This window comes from Dermacentor andersoni, chromosome 1, assembly GCF_023375885.2.
Source record: "Dermacentor andersoni chromosome 1, qqDerAnde1_hic_scaffold, whole genome shotgun sequence".
Taxonomy (NCBI): domain Eukaryota; kingdom Metazoa; phylum Arthropoda; class Arachnida; order Ixodida; family Ixodidae; genus Dermacentor; species Dermacentor andersoni.
This window is the reverse complement of record NC_092814.1, coordinates 208,284,354-208,307,635: the sequence shown is the minus strand read 5'-3', so window position 1 is coordinate 208,307,635 and position 23,282 is coordinate 208,284,354. Positions and strand designations below refer to the sequence as shown.

The window sequence follows — 23,282 nt, the reverse complement described above, 5'->3', positions numbered from 1 at the left end:
GTTTGTAGTGACCATTTGAAAGTACTTTTGTAAAGGAGCTATGAGCACTAAAGTGGTTTCCTTTACCCTCTTGTGGGGCACACAGCCTTTCTCAATACTTGCGTACACCTGCAGTGTCATAGTTGTCTTATCCATGCAAAAATGCCCACAGAAAAGTTGTTTCAAGGGCTCTTTTGCTGGCTTCAAAGCAAACTTTTTTTGGATTAACATTTTTGCTGGACCCCTCCCTGTCACACGGTAAACAGGCATGTTAAATTTACCTGGAGCATAAAACACTTCAATGTTAGGAGGCTGTTCTTGCTCATAGAAGTGCTTAAGAACTTGTGAAGTGTTAGTGTCAATTTCAGGGCACGTCTAGGGTGACTGTTGGGCCATGCTTTGGGACAGCAGTGTTGAGTGGTGTAGGTGATGAACGTTCTGCTCTCCCTCCAGAGATTTCTAGCAGTGGGGATAGAAGTTCCACTCTGTCACATGTGCACTGAGCTGTAAACTTTTGACATACTGTACATTTTGTTTGCACATGCTAATACTAGTTAGAGCAAAGATAGTTTGGTGTGAACTTATCTATTTCATATTTGCTGTAGTGATCGGGACAATATTACACTTGCTGGAAAATACACTGCACAAGCTCCTGTCAAGTTCGTTTAGTGGTGGAAGTTGGCATTGATGTGCCTGCCGTTCAGCACCAGCTTGTTTATTTAGTTCTTCTTGGCAATTTTCCTGACAAAATTTGCAACAAAAGTTATGTACATACCAGTAATCTTCTTCATGTAGCAGAAATGTTATTTTGTTTTTGTGCCGTTAATCATTTCATTCCATCAATGCAGCTGTACTGGTTAGGCTCCATGCTATCACATTTCATTCTATAGGTAGTTTTATAATGGGTGGTGCAAGTGGCTTGTGTTCACAAGAACCCAAGTTGTTAGCATATGCAAGTGGAACACAAGCCATTTGTGTCCTGTAATCTAAATCTCTATATTAACTGGATGCATGCCTCGGGGATCCTTAATGAAGCTGGCTTTGATGGTCTCTTTCTGTACCTTTTCTCCTAACATATAGCATCAGTAGTGTCTGGAATCTTGGAGCATACAAGATGGAAGCAGGGCGTAGAAAGAGGAATTATATGCCTTTCATAGTTGTAACAGTGGCTAACCTTGAAAGCAAGGTATTGCACTTCCCTCTACATAATACATATCACCTGCAGAACGTAAAGTATATCTATCCAGAAAAAGAATTTCAAACAGGTGTGGCTAAAGGGGTCCTAAACCAGCCCTCGGGCTTGGTGAAATAACATAGTCCGCAGGTAGCGTATGTTGCTGTGAACACCTCTGCCAAGTTTTGCTGTCGTACACAGTGCGTGGAGCTCGCAAGCGGATCGCAAAGTCGTCTTTCTTCCACACTCCCTTTTCAACAGAAGGCCCTGTCCTCACTGTCTTCTAGACGCACTGTTTCGTCATTCCCTTAAACGGCTGCTCTTGCCCGATACCTGACATCAAGCTGCGGTCAGCTACATGGCTTAGATATTGCGACTGTCAAGGGGTGCTGCCACGAGTCCACTGGCTAAGCGCACTGCGGCTCGCTGAGGACAACCGCATTTGGCTTATGTTTAGCATGTCGTAGGCACCAAAGGCGGAAGTCGTGGCGTCTATGTTAACATCCAAAATAAAATAGAACTGTGCCCCACGGTGACAGTTAGAAGGCGAAACGTTGTGGGCATGCCCCATTGTGCCGTAACCTTCGCAGTGCAAGGCATTGAAGAAGGAACGGGAGCACAGCATAGGCTGTGTTTGAGTGCCAATAACTCCGCTTCTGCTGAACGCATTGAAGCACCTTTTGCGGCGGAAATTTCTGGAATAGCCTATTTTCACTTCAAATGCCTTTCTACTCTTCAATAAAAAGTGGTTCAAGGCCCCCTTTAAGGCAGCGCAAACAGCTGTGCACAAAAAGACGATATGGTGGCTGCATGAGTAGTTGGCGGAATTGAATCCAGTGAGCTATTAAGTGAAAGTCGCATTTTTAAAGTTTTGAAGTTTAAATAAAATATTTTAGCTTTTGGTTCCAATGTTGAAAGTTCACATGGGAATCTTGGATACTGATTGCATTTTGTCACGAGTGCATGGATTCTTAGAAGCAGATATCTTCACCTAAAATTCAAGGTAGATTAAAAACCAGTCCAGGTCCCCTGATGCTCCCATTGTTCCTAGTGCACGATTGGCTTGAGAGATAAACCCTGTACCAATGTTAGTTGTTTGTGTGCATTGTTATGCATTGTTATATTACATGCTCCAGAAGTGCATACACCTCCAGTGCTGTAGTCTTTTGTGTTGGTTATGTGCAGACTTGCTGTTAAGAACACACGTTGTGAAGAAGCATTACAGTGCTGGTTAGTTGTTTGTTCCTGCTTGGAAGTGTTGATATATAGTGCTATAAGCTAATGCACATTCAAGTGCTTCACTATGTATCCCGTGTGACAGGGGTGGTGATGTTTGGTTGTGCACATCATTTAGTTGTTTGATGAGTGTTGTTGGAAGTAAAACCATTCATTCACACCTAGAGCTCCTAATTGAATGTAGGGTTGATCAAATGCTTACGACACCTATTGCATTCCTTTCTGTTTTGCTTTGAGCTGTCCAATGGTCCTCGAGGGTTTGAGTGGTCCGCTTGCTGTTCCCTGTTCAGACATATTTGCATCTTCCATCTAGCCACAGTTATCATTTTTGCACACGTAAAGCGAAATAAACTGTTCCACTGCTGACCTGTTTCCCTCGCTCATTTTCTCAACTTGCTACTGCAAGCAGTTGGTGCATGTAAGCAGTGACCAACCTGCATAGCAATATAGTGGATGAAAGTGTACTTGTAGGAAAGGTATGCCTTACAAGGAGAACTCACTTGTACACCTATGACCACTTGCAGTCATTAGCATTCATGTTCAAACTCACTTTCACTTGCATCAATTCAAGTTAGTATTCACTTACATCTTCTGTGTGCATCTTCTGTAATGTATGCACTTCTAGCATTTGCTGAATGCACAGTGTGCAACGCATTTGAAAAGTGACACTTGTGGAGAACATGTACTAGTATTAAGTAATTTGCAAAGCTAGTCCCACCTCCAACTTGCAACCCAATCTAAAGTGCACAACATCCATTAGCTGCTCATCTTCACTGCATATGGGTACCAATATTGTTGCTTCCTCACCTTGTTTCATGTTTCAACTGCCTCGTGCATCGTTGCAGCACTGCACTGTGCGACAGCCGTACTGCACATCTTTCTGTTCATATTATTAAAACTTTTTTTTCACTTCTGCTTCTTTTTGTGTCGCTAGTATTGCACAACCTCCTTCACCTTAATTCTGGTTTGAGGGTGCCTAACGCACAATAGCATGATGAGGCAATCGTGAACAGTTACTGTGCATTGACTGAAAGCAGGCAGGATTGGTTCCAAGCACGGCAAAGACAGCTGTTTGCTGTAAATGTTTTCTTTCATTTGCCCTGTTCCTTGTTTGGTTTTGGGGCAAAGTTGTGTTAATGGGTGACTACCACGTGTAGTAACAATGCCTGCTGCTGGTTGCTCTGGTAGAGGCCTGGGTGAGGAAGTGAACAGCAAATCGTGCATACATGGTTCGGCTACGTTCCTGTACTTTTCAAGCATTTTACTGTTTGCACCTTGAACTCTTATAGCTTGGTGAGGTACATACAGTAATTTATGTGACTGTGTGTATCCATATCTATGCGTAGAACACCATAGCTGATATGTTTGCCATGTCTTTTTTGTGCATCTTAAGTATACATTGAGAGCTACTGTCGGTTTTATGTTTCGCTGAGACAGCAGGCACCTTGGGAGGAGAAGTTAAAACGAAGTCCAATCTAAATGTTCAGAGTTTTTTGGCTGAGGTACATTTTTTTTACTCTGATATGTGGAGCATGAGATTAAAAACTAGGATATGCTTTTCCAATATTTAAATTCTGCTGATCCTTTTCATAGAAAAAATTCAGATTGTCAACATGATGAATGAAGTCTAAGGGGTACATTCTTCGTGTCCATTCCATGTGGCCGCTCAAATCTTGCTTTATTGCAACATAATGCTAAACCATTCAGCCGTAGGGAAAGGTCATGTACAGCCTTTGTCAGGGATGTGTACAGTTCACTTGGTGTGCGACAAAAGCAGACTGTCATTTATAGTGGATCTTCAATTCCATCATCGGTGACAGCTCTCATAAATATCCAGAACTTAGTAGCAGCAGGGTTCCAATAGGGCTCGCTAAATGGCTTTGAATCAGGTCTGTGGGCTGGGTACGGTGTCTTCCTTGCTACCTCAAGAACCTGCTTCAACTTGATGTGATCTAATGACGTTAAACTCTCTTAAAGGAATATCTGAGTGACACTTGTGAATGCCTTTTTTGACTAACTAGAGCTGTTAATATGCGCAAGTTCTCAATGCACTTTCTCTCCGGTCCTGCCTGGTGCCCCCCCCCCCTTCCACCCCCCACGCCCCTTTTTTTATTTTGCTATGCCCTCCAGTTACCCATGCTGGGAACACTGCTGCCTCCTTGTCTCCAGCAGGTAAATGACAAATACTGGTCTTTGGTCAGGCCACTGGGTAAACGCTGCCTATCCTTCATCAAAACTTACATCCCAACATCCACATTCTTATTTTATTTGAGGAACAGTGAATGCAGATTTTGCAAGATTTTGCAGCAGTACAGTAATCACATTAAAAAAAAGAAAAACCTAAAGAAGTAGCTGGAATAAAATTTGTTCATTAAGATGGGAGAGTTGTTGCAATTAGTAGTTGCACATAATGAAATGACATATGATTGACTTCTTCCAAAGCAACATGACAGAAGCCTCAATGGCATTCTTTTATTGTGATCATGTGCTACTCTGGCCAGAAAACCACCGATCTGCCTGACCTTTCCGCGTAAAATTCTCTATGATCCCCAGTATCTGGTGGTCATTTTAAATGTGTGGCTTCAGGTCCCCCAGTTGGGGTCAAGTTTTCTGTTTACTGCTATGAGGCTATTTCCATGGGATGTTTGTAGCAGTAGATTGTCAGTTTTCCTTGTGTCTCGTCTGCTCTGCAGTTATCTTCAGCTTGGCACAGGTCTAGCCTCAGCAGGCCAGGAGTCCCTGAATGTATCACTAATGCTTTCTAGGATCTTTCATCCAAAGGAGACAAGATTAAGACCCGAGAATAGCAACATCTCCAGAGGCCCCAGTTGCAGTGCGAATGTCCCACCCCTTTTGTAATGTAGTGTTGTACTTATACTTGCAGACAACTTTGTTTCATTGAAAAAGCTACAAGGGCAGAGCTTCTGTACATGTGTTACTGTGCCAAGCACTCTGGTAGCTTGGCAGCTTTCGGCAGCACTTTTGGTTTCTTGGAACAGATGGGGGGGAGGGGGGGGGAGTCAGTGTAGCTTCCACACGCGACTGTTTCATTTATCCAAATGTGGAAGAGAAAAGCTGAAAAGTAAGCCAAATATAAGACTCTGTGGTCTATTTTCTTATGCTGTTGTCGTAAATATATGAAAATGTGGGACTCTGAGCAAGATGCTTATAAACAAACTGCATCTGGTTTTCTCTGAAGGATTTTGCGTCATTATCTAGAGTACAAAGATGTGAAAAAGATTATTTCAAACACTTGAGACTGACATGGCAGTCTGGCGATTCATCGCAATGTGCATGTTCCTTGCCTAAAAGGATTATGCTACAAATAGTGATGCTTAACAGACTTCTGTGTATTATAGTTTGCATTTGCAACAGGTGCATTATGTGGCAAGGTAATTTGATGGTGCATTTGATGTTTCCGTTGCTTTTTGTTGCTGTTAATATGGCTGTACTCAAGTCATCAAATGTCATTGAGAATTTTGGGGGGGTTAGCTATGTTGACCTAGTAAGTGATAGTACCTGGCAATAATTTATTCATGCACATGTTCTTGTGCATGTAGGTCAGAGAGGCCAGATTCTTGGTGTAAGCGAAGCTTAAAGCAATTACAAATAAAAGCCAATGAAAAAGTAAAAAAAGCCAATGAAAGTCATGTGCATAGTCTGGTGTATATCTTGCGTCTGCAACAGTGGTCATAAAATGAAATGTGATTTTAGCATGCTCACTCCATTAATTTGCAGCATAGATGTTTTGGGGGGGGTAGTGGGGAGTTATTTTACAATAAGTTTATGCGAGTTGGGTTGTATATGCTGAAGGCACCTTAAGGCCAATCCACATGGAGCAAATTTTCCTGACAAAATTTCGGCCTCAAGCATTGGCGAGGTGACACGGCGGTGTGCCTTAGTCGTGTTGCACACACATGCAACGAAAAGCAGGTGGAGGCCGGCACCATGATTTCAACCTGACGTTGGATGCAGTTGAGCCTTAATTGGTCTGCGCTGCCAACCTGCGTTCACCCCTTCTGCCGGCTCCTAGGGACTTCTCACCCCCCTCTGGTGGCAATATCAAGCCCGGCTTGATTGGCAGCGTACAGCTAGGTTTTGGCCGCTGGCCTCCAGGCAGATGTTGTTGGGAAGCTGGCCGTTGCCTTTTCACCAGAAAATCGCTCCACATGGGTGGGCCTTTACTGTACCTTCGAGATATCTTCCATGGTGATGCGCTGGGGGACCCCCATATGTTTCTTTTGGTTAGGACTGATAGTATCCTCAACCTTCGAGTTTATTATTTATAAAGCTACCTTTGAAAGACATGTGATGGGTGCACTAAAACACCTGGCGCATAGATCTAGTCGCAAGTGAAAAGCTTTCTGGTACCAAACTGAGGTGTTGAATTTACTACTTTTTGTTTGTCATTATATTGCATTTTCATTCAATGGGCACTGTGTCGCACTGAGAATTGTTTTTATAATTGTTTGCCCCCCTATGTAGTGTGTTCAGTAATGGCGCATCTATAATATATTATACATTTGGCATATAGATGCCAAATAACACATTTTATAATCAAACTTATGTGTCAGCTATATCCCGTTTCCACTGTCGCCAAGCTTTTTCAACAGATCTTTATGAAGTCACATGTGGGCAGATGCACAGTTCTACCACTGATCAGGTGCATTACTTGGAAGAGGTAAACATTACCTGGGCACTACTAGGGCCTTCCTTACATGTCAGAATTTCAGAATTAAAGGCTGTCCATTAGGGGTGATCAAATAGCAGAATTTTTAAGTTTGATATCTTTTTTTGAAAGGGTGCAAAAACATTCAGGTGGCTGTATGGTATCATTCCATACATATGCAATTTCAGTCATGTACAACTTATAGCTTGGGAAAATTGGCAACTTGTAACTGAAAATGAGTGAAAAGGAATCACCTGTGTGGCCATATGAACATGTCAAACAAAAAGCCATGTATGCACGTCTAGGTGTACATGCAGAGTTCGGCTCACTGGTCTCTACTACAGTATAGTAGTAGTATAGCATAGTATAGTATAAACATAGCATCGATCAATTCTTTGGCTTGTTAATAACAGAGCTTGGTAAAACACTACAGAAATGCCATGCATCACTTCAGTGATGCAAATGTGGTGAGTAATAAAGGGAAAATGAGACATCCACCCAATCGTAGCAATTGCTACAAAGGAAACCCGTACGGGTTCCTCGAAAGAAAAGCCACGCAGTTGAAGAAAAATTCGTCCTGGTCCGGGACTTGAACCCGGGACCACCGCCTTTCCAGGTCCTGGGTTCGAGTCCCGGACCAGGACGAATTTTTCTTCAACTGCGTGGCTTTTCTTTCGAGGAACCCGTACGGGTTTCCTTTGTAGCAATTGCTACGATTGGGTGGATGTCTCATTTTCACTTTATTAATTGCTTCCTTCCTCCTTGCGGGTTTCCGCAGAACTATTACGTGAAATGTGGTGAGGTACGCCAAGGATAGAAATTTTACATAAATTCTGATCACGTCTGCAAGTAGTACAGAAAACTAACCAATACCTAAATGAATAACAATAAGTTACTCTAAAACTTTACCTGCTCCAGGTTCCTTCACACAACCAACTTCTCTGTGCTGGAACAATACTCCTTGAAGCAGAATTTTTCAGAGTCGATGTTGCAGTTATGAATGTATTTCCAATGGGAGGTCCTGCAGGCGTAGCCGCAGGGAATAAAACTTCAAGCAGCACACCAGTTGTTTCATGTCTGTTCATTGTATGTCGCTGTATATTTATGTATTTATTTATTTACAACATACTGCAGTCCCTGGCGAGCCCAAGCAGGAGTGGTAAAATTACAAAAAATAATCATACATGCATTCCAAAAAAAACAAACAAAACGCTGACATCTATGTTGCAAAATTAACAGATCAAAAATTAATTGGAGCAATTGAGTCAGTGCTGTTTAAGAATGATAATGGTAGTGCATTCCATTCTTCAATCGTACAGGGGAAAAAGGGAAATTTGAAGGCATTAGTTCTTGTTCGATAGGGAGTTAAGGATTCAGAGCAGTGATGTCGGGTTTGTCTTGTGGTTAATGGTCGGGCATATGGAGCAGGATGGATCGATAGTTTATTTTTGAGTAGAAAAAGAAATTTAATCCTTAAAATTTTTCGACGTAGTTGTAATGTCTGTATACCATGATCGTTCATGATAGTTGTTGGCGAGTCGGTTATACGGTACTTGGAAAAAATAAGCCTAACTGTTTTCAGCTGAATCATTTCTAGTGCATTAATATTGTTTATTATGTGGATCCCAGACGGTGCATGTGTATTCCATTTTCGGCCTAATAAGTGATTTGTATGCATGAAGTTTAGTTTCTGGGGGCACTTGTTTTAGTTTATGACGAAAAATACAAAGTTTGCAAAATGATGCAGCACATACATTTGAGACATGAGAATTCCAACTTTGGTTGTTAGTTATTGTCACATCCAAATATTTACATTCATTTACTTCAACGAGAGGATGAGTAGGAAGACTATAGGGAAACTCCCACCGCTCTTTTTTTTTTGTTATCTGCATGTATACTGTTTTTTCTTCATTCAGCTTCATGTCCCATTCTTTACACCATGAATAAATGTTATGAAGGTTAGTATTCAAAAGTTCTTGATCCTCTTGGCAAGCAATCTCGTGAAACAAAATGCAGGCTGCAAACAAACAATTTGTACTGGTTCAGTAATAGCACTAACAACATCACTAATAAAATTCAAAAATAAGTGGTCCCAGTACGCTATCTTGTGGTAACCCAGAAGTAACTGGCAAACGATGTGATATATTTGTTGATATATAAATGTATGCACACCAGATCCAAGCTTCAGCAAACTGATCTATATAAACAATGTTGGCTGACAAAGTAGCACCAGTGAATGCACCTTAGTTCTGCATAACCAAACTGTTGTTGGCTCATAGATATCTGTAAAGCATACAGACCTCTTATGCAATAGTTCATGATATTGAATGGCTTCTTCAGTTATATTTGGGGTACCCCATACTTGGTCAACTCTGTGTGTGCCACCGGTTGCTCCAGAGAATTTGAACAAAGTAGCAGCAGTGAATGCATTTCTGTTCTGCGTAAGCAAACAGTAAGTTGCAAATAATGCTTTTGCATACAGTCAAACATAGTTTCATACAATAATTGCCGGAGGGAACTCTGGCGCTGCAGTCGTTGTACCACCATGGGAATGATGGGAAGTACATGGATTTGTTTGATCTTCGTGCTTGTGGATTCAGACGTTCTTGTGGCTTTGTATATTACGCGATATACATCTTATTGTAAATTTCAGTGCAATCTATACTCTTCGAAGTGCAGAAGACGCTGCGGACACGCACAATTGCTATTATTTGCAATGATTGAGCTTGTCCATGTGGCCTAATGGAAACGCGCCAAGCGTCTCAAGCCACTGGCATGCCCGCGATAAATTCATAAGGGCGTTTCATTCGCTGGCCGATACATGCGTCTGTGTCTTAATGGTTTCAACATCAGGCTTCTGTGCTAGAGTTCCAGTGTTGGAATCCTGCCGTCCGAAAATTTTAATGTTTATTTCGTTATTCATTACGCAGTATATTATTGAAAATGACGAGTTTACAAAGTCGCGAAGCCGTTTGAAGCCAAAAGGATGAAGTATAGGCTAATCCATGTACTTCCCATAATTCCCATGCTGGTACAACCGCTCTCATTGCAGCTCCCGCAGACGCTAGCGCCAGAGTTCCCTCTAGTAATTATTGTATGAAACTCTATGCAGTCAAATCTCGATATAACGAATCACGCGAGCCCGCCGAAAATCGTTATTCTGAAATATCGTAATGAAAAACTTGCGGTTAAATAAGCCACTGGCGAAACCTAGAAATGAAAATGACGTACCTTGGCGGTAGACGCGTGTGCCGAAAGGCATACTCTCAAGGAAAAATGTTTCACTCGTTTCAAAGCTGCTTTATTTGAAGAAATCGGTGATTTTCTTCTGGCGCGTGCAGCACGCACGAACGATTAGGAATGCGTCTACATCTTCCGCTCTGCGAAGTACCTCATTGGGTACGTCATTGCACCGAGCGATGAAAGTGCGGACTTCGTTCAAATGCACTAAAACATCAATGTTTGACACGATGTCATCTTCTGTGTTCGGTGACCCACAGTCGTCTTCCTTCGGGTTGTCATCGTTACTGGAGACGTAGCGAACGCAGTTAATCTCTTCGGTTGTGCAGCCCGCTGCTGTTAGTGCCGCTCTGTCGTTCTCCACGTAGTCCACGAAGGAAGAGACGGCAGGCAGCACTTCCGCAACCTCGGTCCACAGTACTCCTGGTTTGGGTCATCTTCAAGCTGCACAGGCACTTTGACAATCCCTGCTTTTCGCCAGCAGTTGCTAATGGTGGACGTCTTCAAGTTCCACCAAGCTCCTGTGAGCATTTTCGCTGCCTGACGAATATTGATTGCAGTCGCCTGCTTTAGGCGGAGGTTGATAATCAACCGCCCAGGAAAAAAGAAAAGAAAAAAAAACTGAGTCCAGTTAGATTTTTCAATGGGGCCCAACTGGTTCCAATTGGGCATCGGGAGAAATCCAGTTGGACATCACTGGTGCTTGGTATGCCAATCGGTCCCAAATGGACCCAATTGTAAGTCGATGAGTAATCTCTCGAAACAACTGAATCGTTGATAACAATAATAGCACAATTATAAGGTTAGCTTTGAAGTAAAAGATCCTTGTATTTTGGTGTGATGAATGGTGAGAAGCATTTAGCTTTCTGTCAAGTTAAATATTTATCTTGAAATTTTACTTATTTCTCATGAACCACTGGCACAACTTGGTCAACCAAAATTTGCTCATATATAGCACCTGACATGCATCCCTCATATATTGAAGGGGTGAATGTTGGTTATGTCAATGAAGAGAATTGCCGTAGTGTGTTCGTGTATGAGTATGCTTCTCGAAAGGAGTTCACATCTGTGTCACGTCAAGGTTAGGGCCCATCTAGGCTTTTCTTTTTCCTTCGGTTTTCGTGTTGGTCCCAAGTCTAATTCAGAGACCAATTGGGTCCAATTGTGTTCAAAAAACCAATTGGTCCAATTAGACCTGTTGAATGTTTCCAATGGGTGTCCCAAAACACAATTGGAAATATGCAACTGATTTGAGCGTTTTTTTTTTTTTTACTAGGCGCTGCACAACGCGCTCTTTATAATGCCCTGGTCTAGGGGTTGCAGCAAGGACGTGTTGTTTGGCGGCAGAAATTCCAAGCGAACGTGCGGCAAGCGAACATTGACAATGTGAGCAGAGCAGTTGTCGACAACCAGTAGAATCTTCGGTCATCCCTCCTCATTTGGTCGTCGAGTTTGATGAGCCACTCGGAAAAGAGTTCTCTTGTCATCCAGGCTCGTTTGTTGGCGCGGTAGTCGTACGGTGACGACATGACGTTTTTCATGCAGCGAGCCTTCGCGTACTTGCCGATGACGAGCGGTTCAATTTTCTTCGTGCCTGTTGCATTGCAGCAGAGCAGGACTGTCACGCGAAGATGCGACTTCGCTCCTTTGCACTGCTGCCCTTTGAAGTGCATCGTCCGGTCTGGCAGGAGCTGATAAGCGGTCTCATCCGCGTTGAAAATATTGTCTTCAGAGTACGATTCAGTCACCTCTAGAAGACGATCATTGCGCCAGGAATCCCAGCCTTTTATGTCAGCGGCCTTCTCCTCGCCCGAGACTTCCTGCCAAGTTATTTCGTTCCTTTGGCGGAAACGAAAAAGCCAACTCGCACTGGCGTCGAACCCAGTTATTTCAAGTGCTTCGGCGAATTCGCGAGCTTTTTCTTGGAGCATTGGGCCAGACACGGTAACATTTTGCAGTCTGGCATCTTTGAACCACGTGAGAACAGCTTGGTCCAATTTTGAGTTTCCCAGTCGCAGCCGTTTCCGAGTTGCGATTCCTGGTGAAGCTTGAGAATCTTGTCTCGGGTCTTTCAATATGGTCACGACGGTCGATGGGGCAATGCCACGCTGTCTGCACACGTCGATTTGCTTTTTCCCTGCGTCGATTTTCTGCGATACGTCCAATTTGTCCTGCAGCGAAAACTGTTTTCGCTTCTTCTTGGCGTCGTCGCTAGCCGCATTCATCGTTGGATCTCGCGCGAACATCGCCAAACCTTTTCGTCAAGTTCTTGGTGAAGAGGAAGCTTTAGCTCGGGCCCAACTCCGACGCGGCCTATTCAAATACATGTAAAACGCAAAAACGTATTTCTGAGATAACCCCTGGACCGATTTTAATGAAATTTGTTGCATTTGAAAGAGAAAGTTAAATTCCAGTGACTGTTGGAAGTGGAATTTCGATTTAGGGCCTGAATTTTGTTAAAAAGATTTTCAAAAATCCGCAAGTTTGAAAATAATAAAAGCATGAAGTTTACAAATTAATAGCTCTGCATCAAGAACAGATATCGCGGTTCTGTAAATTGCATACATTAGATAATTGAAAGCGGACAAATTGAATATGTCATCTTATACCTTACATGAACTTGTTACGTCGTGTACAAGGGTTCTGTAAAAGCTGTATTTCTATATTACTAAATATTTTTAGATTCATGTGTGACATATCAATTTTGTCCGCTTTAGATGTAATATTATATGCAATTCACGGAATTGTGATATAATTTTTTATTGCCGAGTTAGAGTTGTATAGTTTCGTTTTCTGAAAATTTTAGATTTTCGCCAATTTTTTATAAAAAAATGAAGGCCTATATCAAAAATTCGAAACCAACAGTAATTAGATTTTAAGGTTTCCTTTTAAATGCAACAAACCTCGTCAAATTTGGTGTAGTCGTTGCCGAGAAAAACGAATTCTCCTTTTACATGTATTTAGATGGGAGCACCCTAGCTAAAGCTTCCTCCAAGTTTGTGGCGAAGCAGTTGCCACTCGACATAGTGATTATAGCTACTGCGACATGGTGATGATGATAGCTACTGCACTCGCGGTTTCTGTTTCGCGCGAGAGTTGGCGGTGCTGTTACTGTTAGCTGAATTCGTAATGCTGATGTTCCTCGATTATAAAGGGGAAAATAAACTACGTGCGTTATTCTGAAATATGCGCTGTATTGAAATTCGTAGTTCTGAAATAGTTTTACATTGAAAATATAGGCAATCTGGCGAGGATTTTTAATATATTCGTAAATTTGAGAAATTTGTTAATGCGGGGTTCGTAGTAACCATATTTGACTGCATAATGTTGCATAATGAATGACTTTCTTGAATTTATATATATATGGCTTACCCCATTTTTGGACCGATGGCTCATTCTTGGGGATTAGCCACGAATGAGTATGCCATGGGGTATAGAAGCCTTAGCTCTACTTGCATGTGTGTCGCATTTCTCTCTGCGTGCATACCATTCTTCCCTCAATGAACATCGTCTTCATCCCCAAGTCAATGCATTGCTGTGTCGATGTCTGACAGTGCATTAGAGAGAACTGCTGCTTGCATTTCAGCATAGCTTGTGAAAGCGTAGTGGTTAAACAAACATTGCATGAAATTGCATGTTGTTGAATCAAAATAAAAACAATTGTGTATATGTATTAAGTTTAGTTATGTAGTTGCATTTAATTAGCTGGCCTTATGAAAGCTTCACTTGTATATAAATTTGCTCATGTGCATTACAACTGTGCTAAAGTACCTGCGTTTACTAGAAATTTGGAACTAGGGGAGATTTGAAATTTTCGTCGCCAAGTACTGCCATAGATTATTTCTTTCTTCTGCATTTGCACTTATATTCGTTTTCACGTGTTTCCTTTCGTGTCGCCGTAGTTCCCGAGCGTGTATTTGCAACTGCTGTATTGCGAGTGCGGCAGTAAGAGGGACTTTAGTTGCTTCCCTGCGCAAAGCGTACAAACCATGTCTGACTGATCGCAGACGCGTTTGCTGTAGCTTAGAAGAGGCATCGTATAAGCGTTATTCAAGCCTATACAAAGGCCGCTTTCAAGGTCGCCTCTTTTACGCGCGGCTCAGAACCACAATGTTCTGGCGGCCCGTCTCGCCACTCTTATGATACTTCGGTATATGTATATGCCAGTGCACCCTTCTCACGCCCGATGACTCGGCCTTCGGCGGCGCAAAAAAAAAAAAAAATAAATAAAGAAATAAAAATAAACGGGGCGTAGCAGTTCCGACTCGTGAACGACCGATTCTGAAATCACTTCTCCGATACCAGGAGCAGGCAGACGCGACAGTGAGCTGAGGGATGTATCGACGTGCGTGCGCGACTCGTGGTTTTCCGGTCAGAGATGGGACCTGCTTTTTGTTTTACATATGTTTTAAGCGCTGTTCAAATTAGTCGAAAAATTACCAGTGTACCTAGTCGCGTTCATGGCCTCATGCGTACCGGATATTCAGAAACCACGATGTTAATTAGAACCATTGAGAAAGTATATGTTGGGCTACCTGTCGCGATCAGCAAAATCTGTCTGTCGTGCATAAATCAAGCGTGTTTTTAGACTTGTAGGATCCTCTGGGCTGGAATTCTCCGCCATAAGTTGGCCTCACAGCCTGCAGGGTTATCTGACTGAGGTAGCTTGGATGCTCGGTTGCCATAAGCAGAAGCTCGAATCCTCGTTTTCTTTTCTTTTTTTTAAATCTTGAGGTGGTAAGCTCGAATCCACCTCCTCCAGTACACTACATCTCCAGGCTTGGAGTGGCATCTGACACCGGCGAAAATGCCGAGACCCAGTGGGGATATTGCTAATCCAGGCACAACCAAATTAGGGGGCCCACTAAGCTTCAACAAAAGACACTCCCTCACCAGAACAGGAATTGGTCTCCTTGGTGCAGTATTCGGCCACTTCCTCCCAGATGACCCATTCGATAAACCAATGGCCCTCAGTCCCCAGCAGCTGCGGAACACCTGACCGAAGCGGCAGTCAGACCTGTCGCGCAACAGAGGGTTCTAAGAATCTCTGGACCCAGACAGGCCGCCGGGAACTGGCGGAAACTGTCACTGGCAACATTTAACACGCGAACTCTCTTGAGTGAAGGTAGCTTAGCAGGAATCTTTGAGGAACTATCAGGCATTGTTTGAGGTATCATTGGCCTTAGCGAGGTTAGGAGTACTGGCGAGGCTTATACAGTGCTGTCTAATGGTCACATCCTCTGCTATAGAGGGCTTCCAGATAAGAAATATTACGGAGCAGGATTCCTAATCCATAAGGACATAACGGGCAAATTGACGAATCCTACAACATTAATGCGACGTTATCAGTAGTCGTAATAAAACTTGAGAGGTATCGATCAAAGGTAGTACAAGCGTACGCTCCAACTTCTAGTCGTGATAATGATGAAATAGATCAGTTCTATGAAGATTTTGAATTAACCTCACCTGCAATGCAAAAGTGGGGGAAAATCTGGCTGATGAACAAGCACTTGGCAACTACGTCTTTGATTCTAGGAACACTAGAGGAGAGATGTTGGTAGAGTTTGCGGAAAGGAATAAGCTGCGAATAATGAACACCATATTCAGGAAGTGTAGGAACAGAAAGTGGACCTGGAAAATCACTATATGGTGAAACAAGAAATGAAATTGATTTCATACTTTCTGCCGATCCCAGCGTAGTCCAGGATGTAGAAGTGTTTGGTAGGGTAAAGTGCAGTGATCATAGGTTAGTGAGATCTAGGATTCATCTGAATTTGAAGAGAGAAAGAGTAAAATTGGTCAAGGAGAAACAGGCCAACCTAGATGCAGTAAGGGTACAAGCAGAAAAATTCAGACTGGTACTTGCAGACAAATATGCAGTCTTAGAACAGACAGATGAAGATGATATATACGCAGTGAGTGAAACCGTAACTAGGCCAGCTTCGGAGGCAGCAATTGAAGTGGGAGGCAAGACACCAAGGCGACCAGTAGGTAAGCTCTCCCAAGTAACGAAAGACCTAATAAAGAAACGACAAAGAATGAAAGTGTCTAACTCAAGAGATCAGATAGAATTCGCAGAACTGTCAAAACTAATCAACAAGGAGAAAAAAAGGGATATTCGAAGTTATAACGTGAGAAAGGCTGAGGAAGCAATAAAAAATGGACTCAGCATGAAATCGGTGAGAAGAAAGCTCGGCATAGGACGGGCCAAGACGTATGCACTGAAAGATAAGCAGGGTAATATCGGCAATTTCGAAGATACAGTAAAAGCAGCGGAAGAATTCTATACTGACCTGCACAGTACCCAGAGCAGCCACACTACCTTCATTCGAAGTAATAATGAACAGGATACAGAGGCTGCTTCTGTAACTAATGATGGAATTAGAAGGGTCTTGTAATACATGTAACGGGAAAAAGCAGCAGGAGAAGATGGAATAACAGCCGATTTAATCAAAGATGGAGGAGATAACATGCGTGAAAAGCTTGTGGCACTTTATATGAAATGTTTAACGGCTTCAGTGGTTCCAGAAAACTGGAAGAATGCCAACATTATACTAATCCACAAAATGGGAGATGTTAAAGGATGGAAAAATCGTTGGCCCATTAGCTTACTTCCGGTATTATATAAAATATTCACCAAGATAACTTTCAATTGAATAAGGGCAACACTGGACTTCAGTCAACAAAGAGAACAGGCCGGCTTCAGGAAGGGTACTCTACAATGGAGCACATCCATGTCATCAATCAGGTAATCGAGAAATACGCAGAGTACAATCAGCCTCTTTATATTGCTTTCATAGGTTACGAAAAGGCGTTTGATTCAGTAGAAATACCAGCAGTCATGGAGGCATTACGTAATAAAGGAGTACAGGAGCCTTACGTAAGTATCTTGGAAAATGTGTTCAAAGATTCCACAGCTACCTTTATTTCCCACGAGAAAAGTAGAAAACTACCTATAAAGAAAGGGGTCAGGAAAGGAGACACAATCTCTCCATTGTTATTCACTGCATGCCTGGAAGTTCAAGCTATTAAACTGGGAAGGTTTAGGAGTAAGCATCAACGGCAAATATCTGTGCAACGTACCTTCGGTTTGCAGATGACATTGTCCTGTTCAGCAGCACTGGGGATGAGTTACAACAATTAGGACCTTAATTGAGAGTGTAAGAGGGGGTTGAAGATTAATATGCAGAAAACAAAGATAATGATCAATAGCCTGGCAAAAAAAAAAAATATGGGGTTTTACGTGCCAAAACCACTTTCTGATTATGAGGCACGCCGTAGTGGAGGACTCCAGAAACTTCGACCACCTGGGGTTCTTTAACGTGCACCTAAATCTAAGTACGCGGGTGTTTTCGCATTTCACCCCAATTGAAAATCCGGGCAAAAGAACAAGAGTTCAGGATCGCCAGTCATCCTCTAGAGTCCGTGAAGGAGTACGTTTACCTAGGACAATTACAGGGGACTCTGATCATGAAAAGGAAATTTACAGAAAAATAAAAATGGGTTGGAGCGCATACGGCAGACATTGTCAGATCCTGACCGGAAGCTTACCATTATCATTAAGAAGACAGGTCTGCAACCAGTGCATTCTACTGGTGGTAACATATGGGGCAGAAACTTGGCGGGCGACTGTCAAAGAAGCTTGAAAACAAGTTAAGGACCGAGCAAAGAGCGATGACACGAAGAATGCTAGGCATGACGTTAAGGAGACAGGAAGAGAGCGTTGTGGATCAGAGAGCAAACAGGGATAGGCGATATTCTAATTGACATTAAGAGAAATTAATGGAGCTGGGCAGGTCATGTAATGCGTAGGATAGATAACTTGCGGACCATTGGGGTTACAGAATAGGTGCCAAGAGAAGGGAAGTGCAGTCGAGGACGGCAGAAAAACTAGGTGAGCTGATGAAATTAAGAAATTCGCAGGCGCTAGTTGGAATCGGTTGGCGCAGACAGGGGTAACTGGAGGGCGCAGGGAGAAGCCTTCGTGCTGCAGTGGCCATAAAATAGGCTGCTGCTGCTGATGATGATGATGAAGAAATTGATGTACATGTTTGTTTTGCCACGTAGATCCCCAGAGTTACAGAGGGAAAAACGATACCACCACCAATGTACTTTGTAACATTTTGTGTACAGATGCCATTGATAAATTTGTGCTAATCTCAACATTTTTTGCTAAATGGCATGTGTAAAGTACTGCCAGGCTTCTGCAAAAGCAATATGTTCCATGTAGTAATTATGTATAGGTTAATTCGTAAAATGTCTATTGCCCTCACAGTGCCAAGCACTACAAGTAATAAAGTTGAACATAGCAGAATTGCGCTATCTGTTACAGGAATTATATTTTTAATGCCTCCGTTAGAAATGGATAAAGTGGTCGCGGGTTGCAGTTTATGATGAGTTCCTGCTGTTCTGCCCGATGATTTGCCCACTCCTTCCACAGCTTCTTGGCGTTTTCCTCGGACGCCTTGCCATCTGTTCTTATGTCGACCTGTTTTCCTCTTGTGAAGAAACTTATCGCTGCTTTTTGTCGACATCATTCTTTCTCATCATAAGCGCAAACTATTGCGAGCATTTCCACTTGGTACCTTTGGCGCAATTTCTGTGACTTGCACCGTTCATACTTTGATTTCCATCTGTGTAGTCGTTCCGTGCGTGTTCCTTTCCTCTATGCTTCCCACATTCATTTCAGGACCTTCATTTCGGCCACTTGCATCCCCCTCTGAATGTTGTTATATCGAAACCGAAAAACGGGGAACATTAAATTGATGTTGGAAATCTAGATTGCTCACCTTTTCCGATTTTTTGTTTATATTTTTCTCTACGTGTTGAACATACACATTTGGTAGCGGTGGTCCAACGCACTGTCTCCTCCGGCATCTCCCATGCAGGGGCGTAGTCAGGGAGGGGGGGTCTTATGGGGCTTCAGCCCCCCCCCCCCCGAAACTTTTTCGAGCTGTCATGCACCGCCGACCAAAATAACCCACGTCGCCGGAAATCGTTCTGGATTTCGCCTAGAATGTCTTTTTGATGCTCGAAAAGACATTTCGGCGCGTTCATTGCGAACTCTGGCTGGATTTCGTGGCAGCACCCATGAACCGGGAGTCGCATAACGCAATGAGCCCCATCCAAGCACAAAGTTTCAAGGGCGTTTCGATGGCGAACGGGCTCGTTGCGGCATCTCGCGGAGGCCGCTGAATCTACGGAGCGCATGAATTTCAATTCCGAAATTTTATGGTTATAAAGTTCTTATAAACTTTTGATGCGAAAGGTGCACTGACATTTCCAAAGTCGTGCTTTAGATTTTCAATGCCGGAACTTTGTGGGTTTAATGTTATAAACATTTGATACCAAAGGTGCATTGACTTTTCTATAGTCGTACTTCAGAATGTACAACCAGACAAGCCAAATCAACACAATATCAGACATGTTGACTAGAGTTTACTACTCTAAAGTTGACAAAGCCCGCAGCGAGGTCTGATGAGACGAAGCGTTGTGGTGGTTCATTTGTGTCATCATGTCACAGAAAAGAATATAAATATTTTTTTCACCTGCGCCAAAGAATCCATGTGAAGACAATAAAGCCAGCAAAGGTAACTAGGTTCTTATTTATTTTTCTACTTCGACTTTTATTCGCGAGGACACATTTAGCTTCTTCAATTTTCTTGTTCTCGCTACCCGCGGGCTGCCAGAACCAGCCAGAGCGCATGCGCTTTTCTCGTGTTGCCCCGACAACCGCGCGGCGCACTTCGGTGCGCGTTCGTTTTTCTCTGGCCGAGTGTGTTTTCGCCTGGGAGAGTTTTGGACGCCTTCTGTCTAGCAGACGAGAAAAAGAAACAATGGTCGCTCGCCACCATCACTGTGGGGACTCGACGGATTGCAACGCGTTCGCTTGAGCGCTACCTCTCCGGAAAGTCTTGTCTCGCCGGTGTAGGATACCGAGCAGTATGCGTATGGCTCTCTGTGGACCAAGCGTCTCACGTTTTTTTCGATATTCCTTCGGTAGGTGCCAAAAGTAGGCGTTCGATTGTGGCCAACATGCTTTCCTTCGCGTTTTTTTCATTTCGTTTCCCCCACCCCGCAAAAAAATAAAGACATTGTTGCGGCGCAGCGAATTGTCGCATGGTGAAAGTTCGATTGGGGGCGAGTGGCATGGGTGAGCCGACGATGGTGGCTCAGACTCGTGTGCGCAAGGGAGAAAAGCGGGGAGGAAGCGCGCCACCTTCCGTCGCGCGATTATCAGGGGGAGTGGAGGGAGGGGGGGCGGGACTTAGGATTCTGTGATCTGTGAATCTGTCATTGCGCAACATGTTTATTTGCCTTGTTTGACGCATTATATACTGCGACTTTTTCTTAGATACGTAGATTTATTGGAGACTTATACGTATATTTAAATATCTTGTTGCGATGGGGGGGGGGGGGGGGGTGTTGTGTATACGTGTAGTGAACTTTGCTTCCAGTCACACTCTTTTGCCCTTTATCAAACTGTATCTTCGCATTTGTGTACTCCATTGTATCTTCGCATATCTAATGTACGACGGCGATTAAAATGAAAGTGAGCCAACCCACCCTGCGCAATAATGGTTTGGTCCATTATCTGCGAGGCATGCGCGTAGCACACAGGCATCTCTAATTTACAAAAATAACATGCAGGTGTGAGGATAAATGTTCTTTAATGTTCTCATACAATGGGTTGAACATGGTTGCGTGGCATAATGGACGCTAAAAAAGTTGGATAGCGTGGTGTCGTGACCTTTTTGACATATGAAGGTGCCTCCCAAAAAGAAATTAGTAGCCGTATGGCTGCCTTTTACGTTGAACATTGCATTTCATTGGCCACTGTGAAGCGTTGAAGCAAACGGTTCAGAGAAGGAACCCGAAGTTGCAAAGACTATCCAAGACTGGGCCAAAGCCACCGTGCAATCACCCCCAACACAATTGCAAAGGCTCATGAGCTGATTAGACAAGAACGGAGGATAAGCATCGATGAACTGGTAGAGCGTGATTAACATCAGTCACGGTTCGATTCACACCATAATTCACGAACATCTTGGTTATCGGCTCTTGTGTGCGCAATGGGTGCTCAAAATTTCGAACCACTGCCACAAGACAGAGAGGTTCGGCACTGCCTTGACTCATATGATCTGGTATCACAATGAGGGTGACGACTTCTTTTCTGCAATTGTGACCCAGGACGAATTATGGTGCCACTATTACGAGCCTTAAACACGATGGCAAAGCTTACAGTGAAAACATTCGAATTCACCACCCCTAAAGAAAGCAAAGGCCGTCATTTCCGCCGGAAAGGTGTCGACTTTTTTTTGCAATCGTCAGGGGCCATTACTGATCGAATTTGCTAGACCTGGAGAGTCTATCAATCATTGCCGGTATTATGAAACACAGGATCGGCTTCGTGTCGCAATCAAGAACAAACGACGTGGAAGATTGACGACTGGGGTCATTTTGCTCCACGACAATGCCCGTCCCCAGGTCGCTGATGTGGTTAATACAAAAAATACAAAACTGGCAAAGTTCAAGTGGGAAACGCTGCAACATCCGCCATACAGCCCAGACCTGTCGCCTTGCGACTTCCACATTTTGGAGCATTTAAAAGAAAACACCTCAAGGGAACCAGATTCGTGTCGGACGATGACGTGACGTCAGTTACAGACTTTGAAGCGGCAACCCAAGGAGTTTTATGAGACGGGAATCACGCGTCTCGTTAGTCAGTGGGACAAATGTCTAAATGCTCATGGAGGCTACCTAAAAAAAAAAAAAAAAAAGACCCCATTTGTCATATATTCGCATCGGCTCACTTTCATTTGCCTCGCCCTCGTATATTTTGCACAACTGCTGCTTTTTGTATATTCTCTCTGTTGAGACTATAGTTTCGGTGTAATTACTCACAATACACGACCGCTGACAGCTCCTGCGAAATACATTGGAACAAAGGACAGCGTCATTGAGATTTTTTCGTGGCCGTTGCATATGTACAAAAACGTAAACAAGATTCTTGAATGAGAAGGTTTCATTTAAAATATTTGTCCTCAACTTGTTCATTTAATGGCCTTTAAATTTTTCATATCAGCGGCATGCACTACTTTGCTGGTTTCGAAATGATATGTTTATGATGTTGGTGTGATATTTGCTTTACTTATTAAATAGGCAACAAACATGGAAGCATTGATATCAGTTATTTCGAGCACAATTTTTGGGACACAAGAGTATATTCTTTTATAAAAAAATACATGTTTTACTTGTCTTGAAAGTGCGTAGCGTTCAAGAATTCGTTTGCAGCATCTTTGGCAATGGCAATGCAGTTATTATTCATGTATTTGATCCATCGACGAATTCTATAAGGAGGAGGCCAAGCTGCAACGTGAGCCCCCCTCCCCGAACGAAATTTCTGGCTACGCCACTGCTCCCGTGAGATTTATTTTGACCATTGACCACTGATAGGGCGTCGCCGTAGCAGGCGTCACGGCATTGTTGAATCACGACGCCGTTAAAATAACACTTGGTAACAGCCTCTGAATGGAGCGAGGGCTTTTTGATTTGACTTTTAGGCATTCCGCACTGCTTCAAAGCTGAATATCGTGTTCACTTGGAATGTCCGACCTAACGAAGCATATTGGAGCCGTAATCTCGGCGATCACTTTCGGAATTAGTTTTGGTGAGATTTCGTGAGACTCGGCACCGGACGCGTCTGCGTGTACGGCCGACAGCGTTTCTGGCGCTGTGCGATGCTCGCTGTCTTAGCTCAAAGCAGAGCGCTGTCCGTATGCTTCAGCGCGTCCAGTTCCAAGTCTCTCAAAATATCGCCAAAGGGAAATTAACTCCATAAGTAGTCACCCGAGAGTACCGCCCCAAGATTTCGCAGTCACGTGATAAGGAGTAAACCATGGTTTCTGTTCGTTATTAGTGGCTAATGATGTCTGTGTTTTATTTGTGGGGATAATTAAGGTCCTTGGGCGAAGCAGAAGCGCT

At 43.3% G+C, this 23,282-nt stretch overlaps 1 protein-coding gene across 3 annotated transcripts in view; it reads left to right on the top strand.

Moving 5' to 3' along the window:
• Positions 1-23,282, top strand: part of Nbr (exonuclease mut-7 homolog) — a 157,270-nt gene that overhangs the window by 123,400 nt on the left and 10,588 nt on the right. For 2 of the 3 annotated variants that reach the window (XM_050194579.3, XM_050194581.3), the window contains exon 16: positions 4,520-4,561. The exons of the other annotated variant lie outside the window; for it this stretch is intronic. In XM_050194579.3, coding sequence (XP_050050536.1) covers positions 4,520-4,561 — 42 coding nt within the window. The remainder of the gene's footprint in view (positions 1-4,519; positions 4,562-23,282) is intronic. 3 annotated transcript variants of the gene reach the window in all.